The sequence below is a fragment of the Chiloscyllium plagiosum genome, unplaced genomic scaffold (genome assembly GCF_037043375.1).
Source record: "Chiloscyllium plagiosum isolate Xiang-an unplaced genomic scaffold, Cpla_swu_hap1 HiC_scaffold_4, whole genome shotgun sequence".
Taxonomy (NCBI): domain Eukaryota; kingdom Metazoa; phylum Chordata; class Chondrichthyes; order Orectolobiformes; family Hemiscylliidae; genus Chiloscyllium; species Chiloscyllium plagiosum.
The window spans coordinates 42,548,896-42,562,923 of NW_028270142.1; the positions used below are offsets into that span (position 1 = coordinate 42,548,896).

The window sequence follows — 14,028 nt, forward strand, 5'->3', positions numbered from 1 at the left end:
GTGCTGCTTTTACTGGAGGTTTGTCCAGTGGGTTGAGTACATCTGTTGCTGTATTCTGTCACGAATTGCCACATGAACTGGGTAAGATTTTTTAAAAATCTACATAATAATTTGACTGTAGTTGTAAGTGCTTTATTACTTGCAGGTGTGTTCACAGGATCCTGGAGCTTTATAGCGCTGGTGAAGGTGTTTGTATCAGTACATGCAAGATAACTTTATTGCTCTGATTTCTTTGCATAATTCTGTCATAGAGTTATACAGCACAGAAACGGGTCCTTCAGTCCAACTTGTCAATGCCAACCAAGTTTCCCAAATTTAAATTAGTTCCACTTGCCTGTATTTGGCTCATATCCCTCTAAATCTTTCCTATTTATGTACCTATCCAAATGTCTTTTAAATGTTGTAATTGTACTTGCATCTACCACTTCTTCTGGCAGTTCATTCCACGTTGGAACCACCCTTTGTGTGAAAAAGTTGCCCCCCGGATCTCTTTTAAATCTTTCTCCTTTCACTTTAAAAATATGCCCCCTGGGTTTGAACCCACCCACTCTAGGGAGAAGACCCTTGTCATTCACCTTATCGATGTCCCTCAATAAAGTCACCCCTCAACTTCCTATGCTCCAGTGAAAAATGTGCCAGTCTATCCAGCCTATCCTTTAACTCAAATCCTATAGTCCTGACAACATCCTGGTAAATCTTTTCTGAACTCTCTCCAATTTTATAATACCTTGCCATTGCAGGGTGAGGAGAAAGTGAGGACTGCAGATGCTGGAGATCAGAGCTGAAACTGTGTTGCTGGAAAAGCGCAGCAGGTCAGGCAGCATCCAAGGAACAGGAGAATCAATATTTCGGGCATAAGCCCAGAAGGGCTTATGCCTGAAACGTCGATTCTCCTGTTCCTTGGATGCTGCCTGACCTGCTGCGCTTTTCCAGCAATACATTTTCAGCTTTGCAGGGTGACCCAAACTGTACGCAATATTCCAAAAGTGGCCTCACCAACATCCTGTACAACCTCAGCATGACATCCCAACTCATTGACCTGAGACATGAAGGCAAGTGTGCTAAGCACTGCCCTAACTGCCCCCTCTACCTGTGATGCAACTTTGAAATAACTCTGTACCTGAACCCCTATGTTTATCTAACCTTTGCAACCCTAGAACTTCCTGGAATAGCTGTTGAACTGTTGTAATGAGAGCAACACCACAGTGAGTTTGTCTGTAGCAACCTCCCACCAATAGCAAATAACGGTGACCAAAATGATCTATTTAGGTTTAGGCGAAGAGATAAAAATATTGGCCCAGGACATAGGGAGGTGATCCTTACTCTTGAGAGTTGCTGAAAAAGGAAACATTTTTAAAGGTTTTGGTCTTGCAGTCATCAGGACAGGTGCAAGAATGCCAATTTTCAAAGGGAACAACAGTTTTACACTGAGAAAAGGGTAGTGATTAGTTGGCAAGTCAGCACTGATAGAACCGTGGTGAATCAATCAGAGATTTTGTTTGTCTACAGGGAAAAGGAACATGTCCAGGCAACTGGAAATCCAATTATCAATCAGTCAGTACCCTTTCCTCATAAGCTGTTGCTTGCTATTACATTTGGTTTATTTATGGGCCTGATGAGTGCAAAACAAAAAGCTTCAACAACATGTCATTTATTCAGCAATACTCCAGTCCACTATATTAATTTACAAACGCATTAAGGGTAAAAGGATAACAAAGGACAGGACCAAATGTGTGTGGTGCTGGACAACATAAAGAAAGAATTATAAATGAATATTTTGTCACTGTTTTCACTAGTGAGAGGGGTGATGTGGGTATAGAAATCAAGGAGGAGTATAGTGATATAGCTATAGAAATTAGCATAGGCAGAGAGGAGGTTCTGAGTGATCTGGCAGGCTTTAAGCTTTAGATAAATCTCCATCACCGAACGAAATGAATCCCAGGCTGTTGAGTGAGGTAAGGGAGGAAACATTACCGGCAATACTTTTCAAATTCTTTCTGACCAGAGGTTAGCCAGTGTGATATTGTTGTTCAAGAAGAAAGCAAGGGATAAACCAGGAAACTGCAGGCCTGTCAGTCTAACCTCCACGGTGGGGAAACTATTGGAAACAATTAGAGTCATAGAGATATACAGCTCAGAAATAGACCGTGCTGTTCAACTCACTCTTACAAACCAGATATCCTAAAAAAAAACTAGCCCCATTTGACACGTATACCTCTAAATGCTGCCTATTCATATGCCTTTTAAATGCTGTAATTGTACTAGCTTCCACTCTTCCTCTAGCAGCATAGTCCATACACACAGCACCCTCTGCATGAAAAAGTTGTCCCTTAAATCCCTTTTGTATCTTTCCCCTCTCACCTTAAACATATGCCCTCTAGTTTTGGACTCTCCCATCCTGGAGAAAAGACCTTGACTATTTACCCTATCCATGCCCCTCATGATTTTATAAACTTCAAGAAGGTCACCCCTCAGCCTCCAATGTTCCAGGGAAAATATCCCCAATCTATTCAGTCTCTTCCTATAACTCAAATCCTTTAACCCTAGCAACATCCTTTTAAATCTTTACTGAATCCTTTCAAGTTTCACAATATCCTTCCTATAGCAGGGAGACCAGAATTGTACACACTATTTCAATAGTGGCCCAATCAATTGGCCTCCCAATTCCGATACTCAATGCACTGATTAATAAAGGCAAGCATACCAAATGCCATCTTCAAGAGACTATAAACCTGTACTCCAAGGTCTCTTTGTTCAGCAACACTCCCCAGGACCTTACCATTAAGTGTATAAGTCCTGAACTGATTTGCCTTCCCAAATTGCAGCACTTCACATTTCTGTAAATTAAACTCCATCTGCCACTCCTTGGTCTATTTGATCAAGATCCCGTTATAATCTGAGGTAACCTTCTTCGCTGTCCACTATGCCTCCACGTTTGGTGACACCCGCGAACTTGAACCCAGGTCTCTGGCGCTGTGAGGCCCACTGGTCTCAGGCTTCCACTCTGAAAAGCAACCCTCCACCGCTGCCCTCTGTCTTCTCCTTTGAGCCAGTTCTGGATCCAAATAGCTAGTTCTCTCTGTATTCAGTGTGATCTAACCTTGCTAACCAGTCTACCATGAGGAATCTAGTCGAACGCTTTCCTAGAGTCCATATAGATCACATCCATCGCTCTGTCCTCATCAATCCTCTTCGTTACTTCAAAAAATCAATTAAGGTCATGAAACACAATTTCCTACACGCTAGCCATGTTGACTGTCCCTAATCAGTCCTTTCCTTTCTAAATGTATGTAAATCCTGTCCCTCAGGATGCCCACCACTGATGTCAGACTCATAGGTCTATAGTTCCCTGGATTTTCCTTACCACCTTTCTTGAATAGTGGCACCATGTTAGCCAACCTCTAGTCTTCCAGCACCTCACCATTGGCTATTGATGATACAAACATCTTAGCAAGGACCCCATCAATCACACCCCTAGCTTCCCCTAGAGTTCTAGGGTGCATCTGATCAAGTCCTGGGGATTTATCCATTTTGATGCATTTTAAGACCATAAGACATAGGAACGGAAGTAAGGCCATTCGGCCCATCGAGTCCACTCCACCATTCAATCATGGCTGATGGGCATTTCAACTCCACTTACCTGCATTCTCCCCGTAGCCCTTTATTCCTTGTGACATCAAGAATTTATCAATCTCTGCCTTGAAGACATTCAGCTTCCCGGCCTCCACTGCACTCTGCAGCAATGAATTCCACAGGCCCATCACTCTCTGGCTGAAGAAATGTCTCCGCATTTCTGTTCTGAATTTACCCCTCTAATTCGAAGGCTGTGTCCACGGGTCCTAGTCTCCTCGCCTAACGGAAACAATTTCCTAGCGTCCACCCTTTCCAAGCCATGTATTATCTTGTAAGTTTCTATTAGATCTCCCCTTAATCTTCTAAACCCCAATGAATACAATCCCAGGATCCTCAGCCGTTCCTCATATGTTAGACCTACCATTCCAGGGATCATCCGTGTGAATCTCTGCTGGACACGCTCCAGTGCCAGTATGTCCTTCCTGCGGTGTGGGGACCAAAACTGGACACAGTACTCCAAATGGGGCCTAACCAGAGCTTTATAAAGTCTCAGTAGCACAACGGTGCTTTTATATTCCAACCCTCTTGAGATAAATGACAACATTGCATTCGCTTTCTTAATCACAGACTCAACCTGCATGTTTACCTTTAGAGAATCCTCGACTAGCACTCCCAGATCCCTTTGTACTTTGGCTTTATGAATTTTCTCACCGTTTAGAAAGTAGTCCATGCTTGTATTCTTTGTTCCAAAGTGCAAGACCTCGCATTTGCTCACATTGAACTTCATCAGCCCTTTCCAGGACCACTCTCCCAAACTGTCTAGATCCTTCTGCAGCCTCCCCACTTCCTCAGTACTACCTGCCTGTCCACCTAACTTTGTATCATCGGTAAACTTCGCTAGAACGCCCCCAGTTCCTTCATCCAGATCATTAATATATAATATGAACAGCTGCGGCTAGATGTCCAGCACTACCACCTCAGTAATATGGACATTTTTCAAGATGTTGCTATTTATTTCCCCACATTCTCTTCAATATCCTTCTCCACAGTAAACACTGATGCAAAATACTTGTTTAGTATCTTCCCCCATCTCCTGTGGTTCCACACATAAATGGCCTTGCTTATCTTTGAGGGGCCTTATTCTCTCCTTAGTTATCCTTTTGTCATTAATGTATTTATAGAATCCCCTGGAATTCTCCTTAACTCTATTTGCTAAAGCCTTCTCATGTCTCCTTTTTGCCCTCCTGATTTCCTCCTTAAGTATGCTCCTACTGCCTTTATACTCTTCTAGGCATTCACTGGACCCCTGCTGTCTATATCTACTGTATGCTTCCTTCTTATTTTTGACTACCACCTCAATTTCTCTCGTCATTCAGCATTCCCGATACCTACCAGCCCTACCCTTCACCCTAACAGGAACATACTGTCTCTGGACTCTCGTTATCTTATCTTTGAAGGTTTTCCATTTTCCAGCCATCCCTTTACCTGTGAACATCCACCCCCAATCACCTTTTGAAAGTTCTTGCCTAATACTGTCAAATTAGCATCCTCCAATTTGAACTTTTAACTTTTAGATCTGGTCTATCCTTTTCTACCACTATTTTAAAACTAACAGAATTACGGTTGCTGGCCCCAAAGTGCTTGCCCACTGACACCTGAATCACCTGCCCTGCCTTATATCCCAAGAGTAGGTCAAGTTTTGCACCTTCTCTAGTATGTACATCCGCATACTGAATCAGAAAATTTTCTAGTACACACCTAACAAATTCCTCTCCAGCCAAGTCCTTAACACAGTGGCAGTTCCAATCTATGTTTGGAAAGTTGAAACCCGGCTACGTTGAAACCCCCCCTACCATAATCATCCTCCAGTCAGTTCTGCTATAACTCTCTAGTTTTGTTTTCATGCAATCCCATGTTTTAAGAAAATCGCGTAATAGCAGCTCTGTTTAGACCAATGGGGTCAGAATCGTGTTGTAACCAATGCATGCTTTAAACATGGCGCTTTAGTACCAAGTCCTCAATTCATCAATTGCAGAATAGTGAATTTGCGTTAATGACCTGTATTATTCTGAAAGATAACTGAGATCTCCTTACAAATTTGTTCCTCAATTTCCTGCTGATTATTGGGGGGTGTCTACAGCACAATCCTAATAAGGTAGTCATCCCTTTCTTATTTCTCAGTTCCATTGAAATAACTTCCCTGGATGTATTCCCAGAAAAACCCTCTCTAAGTACAGCTGTAATGTTATCCCTAAGCAAAAATGCCACACCCCTGCTGCCCACCCCGCGACACCCCCCCCCCTCCCCCCACACACATCCACCCACCCCTCCACACACACACACACACACCCTCTTTCTATCCTTTCTATAGCATTTGTATCTAGGAACACTAAGATGCCAGTCCTGTCCATCCCTGAGTCACGTCTCTGTAATTGCTATGATATTCCAGTTCCATGTGCCTAACCATTGCCCTGAGTTCATCTGCCTTACCTATTAGACCTCTTGCATTGAAGTAAATGCAGTTCAATTTATCAGTCCGACCTTGTTTTCTTTATTTCTGCCTGCTCTGACTGTTTGACTTGCTCCTTTTCCCAACAGTACCAGTCCCAAACACCCTCCCCAACCCCACCCCTGCCGCTAAAATAACTAGTTTAAATCCTCTTGGACAGCTCTAGCAAATCCCCCTGTCAAGATATCAGTCCCCACTCAATTCAGGTGCTAGCCATCCTTTTCATACAGGTCACTTCTATGTCAGAAGAGATTCCAATGATCCAAAAATGTGAATATTTCTCCCCTGCACCAGCTCTTCATCCACACTTCCATCTGCTCTATCCTCCTATTCCTACTTTTTAAATTCCTGCCTAACTTCCTATATTCTCTCATCAGAATCTCATCCTTTTCTCTTCCTATGTCATTAGTTCCAATGTGTACAATGACCTCCCGCAGGTCCCTCTCCCCTTTGAGAATATTCTGGACCCTCTCCAAGATATCCTTGCTCCAGGGAGGCAACACACCATTCTATTGTGTCACGATTGGCTGCAGAAACATCTGTCTGTGCCTCTGACTAGAGTGTCCCCTGTCACCATCAATCGCTTGGAACTGGTATAGCCCTTGCTTCATTTGGGCCAATCTCAGTATGAGAAGCCTGGCTGTCAGTGCTACATCAACCTCTATATTTTCCAAAATGGCATACTTGTTTGAGATGGGGATAGCCACAGGAGTGTCCTGCTCTACATGCCTTCCTCTCCTACCTTTCCTGGAGGTCACCCATCTGCCTGACTGTATCTCCAGTTTATCTCCCTCCCTGCAACTGCCATCCATCTCACTTCTCAGCTCCTGTAAATTCCACATTGTCTCTAGTTGCTGCTCCATCTGATCAATGTGATCCAATAGGATGTGCAACCAACACACTTCCTGCAGACATAATCATCAGTAACGTAGAAACTCTCCCTAATCTCCCACATCCAACAGGAAGAGCATGTCACTCTATGAAACGCCATATTTGCACTTCAACAATCCACAGACCCAGAAAATAGCATAGTCTTACTGCTGTAAAAACACTGTTTCGTGCTCGCTTAGTACCTATATTTTTAAGATTTAATCGAGACAAATCTGTATAGAAACATATAAATAAAAAAACTCCACTCTACTCACTATTGTAGATTTACAAAAAAAACAGTAAGGTTACATTTTAAAACTAGCCACTTAACTGCTGTCCTGCTGTGAGCACCCCCACTCAGGTTACTCCAAGGTGAGCTGTGAATTTTGCTGTTTGTTTATTTTTCTTAGAAGGAACTCCAATGTCCAGAGATACTTGCAACCTAACAGCAAAGGCAGCAGCTGTGCAGATTATTGCTGGGTCAGATAGCAGGGATGGTTTCTTTATCTGTTTGCATCATTTCCCAATCACTGCCTTTGTCTCCTTTCCTTATTTTTAAAGTGCCGTTATTTTGATCTTTTTGTTTCCCAAAGTTCCAAAACAATGCAACAGCTTATAAAACAGTAATTATTGCTCTTTAGAATTCGGGAAGTCCGGTCCAACATTGAAAATACCTCAAAAATTGAGTCCTTACAGCCACAATTTTTCCCTGTCCTCCATTTGCATTACCCAGAATTCTTTCTGAGCGACATAATTAATCTGCACTTGGAGAAACAAGGATTAAGAAGAGGTTATTTCTAACTGTCTTGATTGAATTTTTTTGAAGAGGCGACCAGGTGCGTAGATGGGAGGTGTAATCTACCTGGACTTCAGCAAAACTTTTGTCAGGTGCAGATTGGGGAACTGATAGTGAATGTAAGAGTCCAAGGAAATTTGACTAAGTGGATCCAGAATTGGCTGAGTGGCAGGGAGCAGAGGATGTTGGTTAAGGGTTGCTTTGTGACTGGAAACCTGTGACCAATAGAGTTTTGCAAGGATTAGTGTTGCAGTTTTGTGAGATATGTAAATGATTTCGGCTTGAATGATGGAGAGTTTATCAGTAAATTCATGATAATATGAAGATTGATGAAGCGGTAAATATTGAAGACATAAATGGTGAGGAGGATATCCTTAGATTACAGAAGGAAATAGATATGGTAGGTTGATCAGTGGTAATGGAATTCAGTCCAAATTGGTGTGAGGTGATGCACTTAAGCAGGACAAACGAGGCAATACATGCTGAACAGTAAGACCTTGGGGAGCATCTAGGATCAGAGGGACCTTGGTGTGCACATCCACTGGGTATATCCACAAGTCCCTTAATGTAGAAGGACAGCTGGATAATGTAGTTAAGGCATTTGGGATACTTGCCTTTATAGCCAATGCATGGAGTTTTAAGACGAGAGATTAGGTTGGAACTTACATAAAGTTGGTTCAGCACACTTAAGAGTATTGTGTGCAATTCTGGAATCCATATTATAGGAAGAAAGTGATTGCACTGGAGTGGGTGCAGAGGAGATTTATCAGGATGTTGGCTGGGCTGGAAAGATTTAGTTATGAAGACAGATGGGATAGACTACAGTTGTTTTTCTTGGAGTAGAGGAGGTGAAGGGGAGACATGATCCAGATGTATAAAATTGTGAAGGGAATAGAATGGATAAATAGGAAAGAACTAAGCGGGCGAATCAATGAGTGGGGGCATAGATTTCAGAGAAGGGCAGAAAGTTTAGAGATTGAGAGAAAAATGTTTTCACCCAGATGTGGCGGGAATCTGCAACTCACTGTCTTTATAGATGATGGAAGCAGAAACATCCTAATATTTAAGAAGTATTTAGGTGTGCACTTGTGATGCCAAGGCATACAAGTCTGTGGATCAAGTACTGAGAAATGGGATTCGAATAGTTTGCTGGGTGTTTTTAACTAGTGCAGATTAAATGGGCCAAAGGGTCTTTCTCTGTGCTGTAGCCCTTTATCACACAGTAGTTGCAATCTTGTTGTATCATTCAAAATGCAACATTCCCTAAAATATACTGAGAATGTCAGTCTACATTTTGTGCTCCAAACTCAGGAGTGAGACCTGAACTCACCACCTTCTGGCTATAAAGTGAGAGAGTTGCCGACTGAGTCAAATTGACATCTTGATATATAAACTCGCTGCTTGCAAGAGAATTGATGCCTACTGAGTCATGCCTTACAATATTGAGGTGGGACTTATATTATGAAACAACAATGATGAGAAAGCACTAATGTTTGAAAGTTTCCAAAATGTTTCCCAATATTTCTGTCTGCAGGTGATTTTGCTGTGCTGTTGAAGGCTGGAATGACTGTGAAACAAGCTATCCTGTACAATATCCTATCTGCCTTGCTGGGGTACCTGGGTATGATAACTGGCACTGCCATTGGCCATTATGCTGAAAATGTCTCCTCTTGGATCTTTGCTGTTACTGCTGGGTTGTTCTTGTATGTGGCACTGGTTGATATGGTACGTATATACCTTGCTACGTATTCTACAATGCAAGAGCAGTACATGAATTAATATAGTGTCTTAACAGAAGACAAACCTCCCGTTATGTATTTTCTTGGGATGTCTTCTATTCCAGTAAAATAGCACACAGTGACAGTTAACTGAACTGTTTCACCGCTTATGCTGGAATATGTTGACAAGAATACATTACCTGGCACAAAGTTTTTCTCTAGTTTCCCATAAACATGTGTTGCATGGAAGTATTGCTCCACAGTATGTTAATAAAACATTGTTACTGTACATCATTCTACAGTCTTTTCTATATAAATGTCAGCTTTTAATTTCGGCAGTAATTTTACCAGTTTCTGTCATCTCTGGCTCAGCCACTGCTGATAAATGGTCCTCTGCATCTGCTCCCTGCATCCAGTTTATTTAATATTTTATTATTTTGCTCTGTTTTCTGTGATGTCTTTCATGCTTTTGTTCTCTTTGTGTAATAGCGTTATTTCTACACTGTAAATAAGAGATTTTGTATTTGGTAACCCTGTCATCTGGCAGATCATTCCCTTCCAATGGTAGTTGAAAGATTGTGATCAGAGTTCATCCCTGCCTTCCCTCAGCATTGTAGGATGTGGAAGGTTTAAGACTTGGTGTCTTCTCTATCTCAACATGTGACCAAATTATACAGATAGAATATTAACTCCTTTACTAGCTTCCAAACTGGGACCAGTGTCTTGCAATGCTTAGAACCACCGTATGACTGTATTGAAAGTATGAATCACTTCAGCTAGCTTCCAATTTATTCATACAGGTTCCAGAAATGCTTCACAGTGACGCTGGTGATCATGACTACAGTCATGGGGCTTACTTCCTTCTACAGAATTCTGGAATGCTCCTGGGATTTGGCATCATGCTGCTTATAGCTGTATTTGAACATAAAATTTTGTCAATTGTAAGATTGTGATATTTGCTTGTGGATGGCCTACGGGTACTCTGAAGTACTATATTTGCATCTATTTATTTAACTAGTGTCTGCAATAAAGTAATGAGGCTTTAACGCTGTTTAATTTGTGGTAATGATCTGGGATAGTTCCCTTCTCGATCAAGCCTGAATCCACATTCATATTTCCTTGGCCAGCTCATGGCTGAAAACTCAACTCAACGTTGCCACACCCATGCATGTGCTTGCAGTGATGTATCTCCAGTCTCATCAAATTAGGACAAGTACATTTAAAAAGAAGTACATAATCAGTTACAACATGGCAGGACAATAAGAGAATCTGATGATCACCATTGCAATGAGATTTTCCCACTTCCTGTATTTCTATTTCTCCTTCACTCAAGCCAGTTCCAGATTGCTGCATTCTTCCACTTTTTGGTTGGGGGGGGGGGGGGGGGTGGGAAATCAAAGTGTAAAAACGTAACAGACAGTTAACATGCAATGTGCTGAACAAAGACACTGGGAAGTTGATTGACAAAACAGTTGTCATGCAGAATCCGAACCTTCAAGTACACAATTAACAGCAATAGCTGTCAGGGCAACTGAAAGTGGAAGATTAAAAACTTGAGGCATCTGATGACTAATAAGAGAAACAGAGACAATTATTGAGGGAATTTCAGTATTCTGTGTGATACCCTAAGTCCTCAAAGTGGTCACAATTTTATGTAACAAATTCTTGTTATTTCTGAACTAGACACATTTTATCAAAACGTATCTCTTGCACTCATCAGGTCAATTTTCAAGAATACCAATTCAAGGGGAAAAGCATTTGTAATGCATGAAAGGAGAAAGTTGATTAGTTGGTACCTGGACTCTGGTTGAGGTGTTGTCATGGAGAATGTACCTGTTAATGCAGATTGACAGTTAACTGCCATGTTTTGTTTAAAATTTTAAACCAGGCAATTATTATTAAAGGTGGCCTTAGACTTTTCTGTTAGAACAATGATTGACCAAATTTAGTGAAGAAAAAGAATAATTTTCATTAGCAAAATGTTACAAAATTTGTACTTCCAAATAGAAGCTGCCCCCTCCCCACCTCTCTGATTGCTACGCATGCAAAGATAATATCTCAGTTGTTGTTACTGGAATTCAGATTAATAAGACAATTTTGCTTTTTGTGTATAAGAATATTGTGATTTTTCCAAGAGTTACTAATGGTGCCATGTTCTTATGTTATTGTAGCTTATATCTTTTTCTTGTGAATTATTTGTACTTCTGTTTTCATGTCCAGTTCTAACCCAAAGCTCCTGATCGAAGACATTTGGCGCTGTTGGGAGTTACTTATTAAAAATAATCTTGTGATTAGAAATGAGATTTTATTTATAGAATAAAATCTGAGTGTAGACCATTCCAGACCCATTTTGTAAAATCAATTGGAACTTTTCAAGGAAAAGCTCATTCCTCAGCTGCCTTCTATAGGAAATAGAGAAACAAAAGCTGCTGATTACGTTATCGTCCTGGTAAGAATGCAGTGTAAAGTATGCACAGGGTCTTCCTTCAAGAATTGTGTTGAAATTGATTTTCCAAGATGCACTGTAATCTATACTCAGTTGTGTTGTTTCAAGCTGCATTCTGTAGTTCAGATCACTCGATAGTTTTTAAAAGGATAGTACTGATGTTTTGCAAAATTAAAGTTTACAATTTAATTGTTACAAACATTCCTTTGTTACATGTATTTATAATTAGTATATTGGTGTTCGCACAAGTGAACACATTTATATTTAAATAAACAAAGTAAAAAGAATTGTGGAAGAGTGGAAATTGTAGAATAAGGTAATTGGATAAAGGAGTAATGTAATTGAACTTAACTGCTGGATATTCTACAGTTTGAAATTTGGCCTTGGATTTAAAACAAATATGTTACTGGCAAAGAGTAGGCTAACGGTTTTAGTGTATATGTAGTCTTACACAAATTCCAACTTTTAACTATACTGTTGAGTAAAAGAACTGCAATGAGGTAATGTAATAAATGCATTGTGGGCTTATTTCCATTTTGTCTATGGTTCATAGTAAAGGTTCAAACTTTGGAATGTACTAAATGGTGTTACTTTAGAAAAATAAAGTACTGTTTTCAATTCATTTCCTGCTGTGTTTATGTTCACTCATTTTCTCGTACAAGGGTGTGCGTGTTGCTGATTAGGTCAGCATTTATTGCCAATCCCTAATTAATCTTGAGAAGATTGGTGATAAGGTACCGCAGTGAACTGCTGCAGTCAGTGTGATATTGCTAAACCAACAGTGCTGTTAGGGAGAGAGATCCGGGACTTTGACTCGGCAACAAAAGAACAGTGATATAGTTCGAAGTCGGGATGGTGTGCTTCAATCTATCTGCCATTCTCATCGGTGGTAGAGGCAGCAGATTTGCAGGATGCTGTCAAAGAAACCAAGTTGATCCAGTGAAGGTGGAGACAATGAAGAGAAAGAAACTGGATTTATACAGTGCTTTTAACAACTTGTAAAGTTATAGTTTATGGAATTAAAGGGTCAGCTTTATGAATTTGGCTGAATGACAGCTAAAAGAATAGCAGTTTGTGGATGTTTTAGGGGATGAAAGGAAAGTTTGTATTGGAGCTCCCTAAGGTAAGTGTTGGGATCCTTACTTTTTTTTTGTTTATCTTAATGTTTAAGACCTTAATAGGGTACAATTTCAAAGTTTGCATGTGATTATGAAAATTTCAAGCTTTGTGAACTTTGAGCATAGTGTAGAGCTTTGAAAGGACATTGTATTTTGTGAACCTTCATATAATTATTTGAACTTTTTCTTTGAAGTGAAGAAAAAATGGATTTTAGTTTTTAGTTATGTGAAGGTGAGACTTTTTTTAAAAGATTGAAGTTATTTTGAATATTGAGTTCAGAATAACATTTACAAGAAGTCATCTTGTTTCAACTAAATGACCAGCTGCCTGCCACCTTGGAAGATAATTACTAAGGTGTTTTTTCAACCCAGACAACGTGACCAAAAGCAGGTTGGTTTATGGAAAGAAGAGTCACATAACAGCACAGCTGTTGTTCTTAAACTTTGAGCAGTCAGGCCTGACAAGTCCCTACAAGTTCTGGAAGCAGAATGCTGTGGAGTTATCAGAGGAAGATACCCGACAAGGCTGTTGAAGACATGAATTTAGGGAACCCATGTTAAGTAATAAGTGAGCTGAGTTAGCTTGTTTATTGAGACATATCAACTAAAGAAAGTAGGTTTGTGAATGCTCAAATTTGCTGGAATGAAACTAATTACAGCTATGCCAGCTGAGCAAGAATTTTAGTGTGAAGATGGGGCGACTCTTCATTGAGGTTTGAGAGTCTGTATATGTATTGCTGGGGGTGAAATGATTAAACATTTGATATTTAATGAGATCACTTAAACAGTTCTTGGCTTGTCTACAGTTTGTTTTCTTTTATAACTATGTTAGTAGTAAATTTAGTAAATTTAACAGTCTCTTGTGTTCAGTGACTGAATGTGAGAAAAAGACACAACTAATTTGTCTATCAAGCCTGTGATTCTATTCTGTGATTTGAATAACTTGTGCTATTAATGTGCTGGACTATAATAACATTAATAACATAGTCAACTGGCCA

At 40.4% G+C, this 14,028-nt stretch overlaps 1 protein-coding gene across 2 annotated transcripts in view; it reads left to right on the forward strand.

Annotated features, from left to right (window-relative positions):
• LOC122549248 (zinc transporter ZIP6-like) overlaps positions 1-12,534 on the forward strand; it is a 40,636-nt gene extending 28,102 nt beyond the window's left edge. For both annotated transcript variants that reach the window (XM_087986186.1, XM_087986187.1), the window contains exons 8-10: positions 1-81; positions 9,283-9,473; positions 10,267-12,534. In XM_087986186.1, coding sequence (XP_087842312.1) covers positions 1-81; positions 9,283-9,473; positions 10,267-10,419 — 425 coding nt within the window. In that variant the 3' untranslated portion in view covers positions 10,420-12,534. The remainder of the gene's footprint in view (positions 82-9,282; positions 9,474-10,266) is intronic.
• Positions 12,535-14,028: the final 1,494 nt, after the last annotated feature.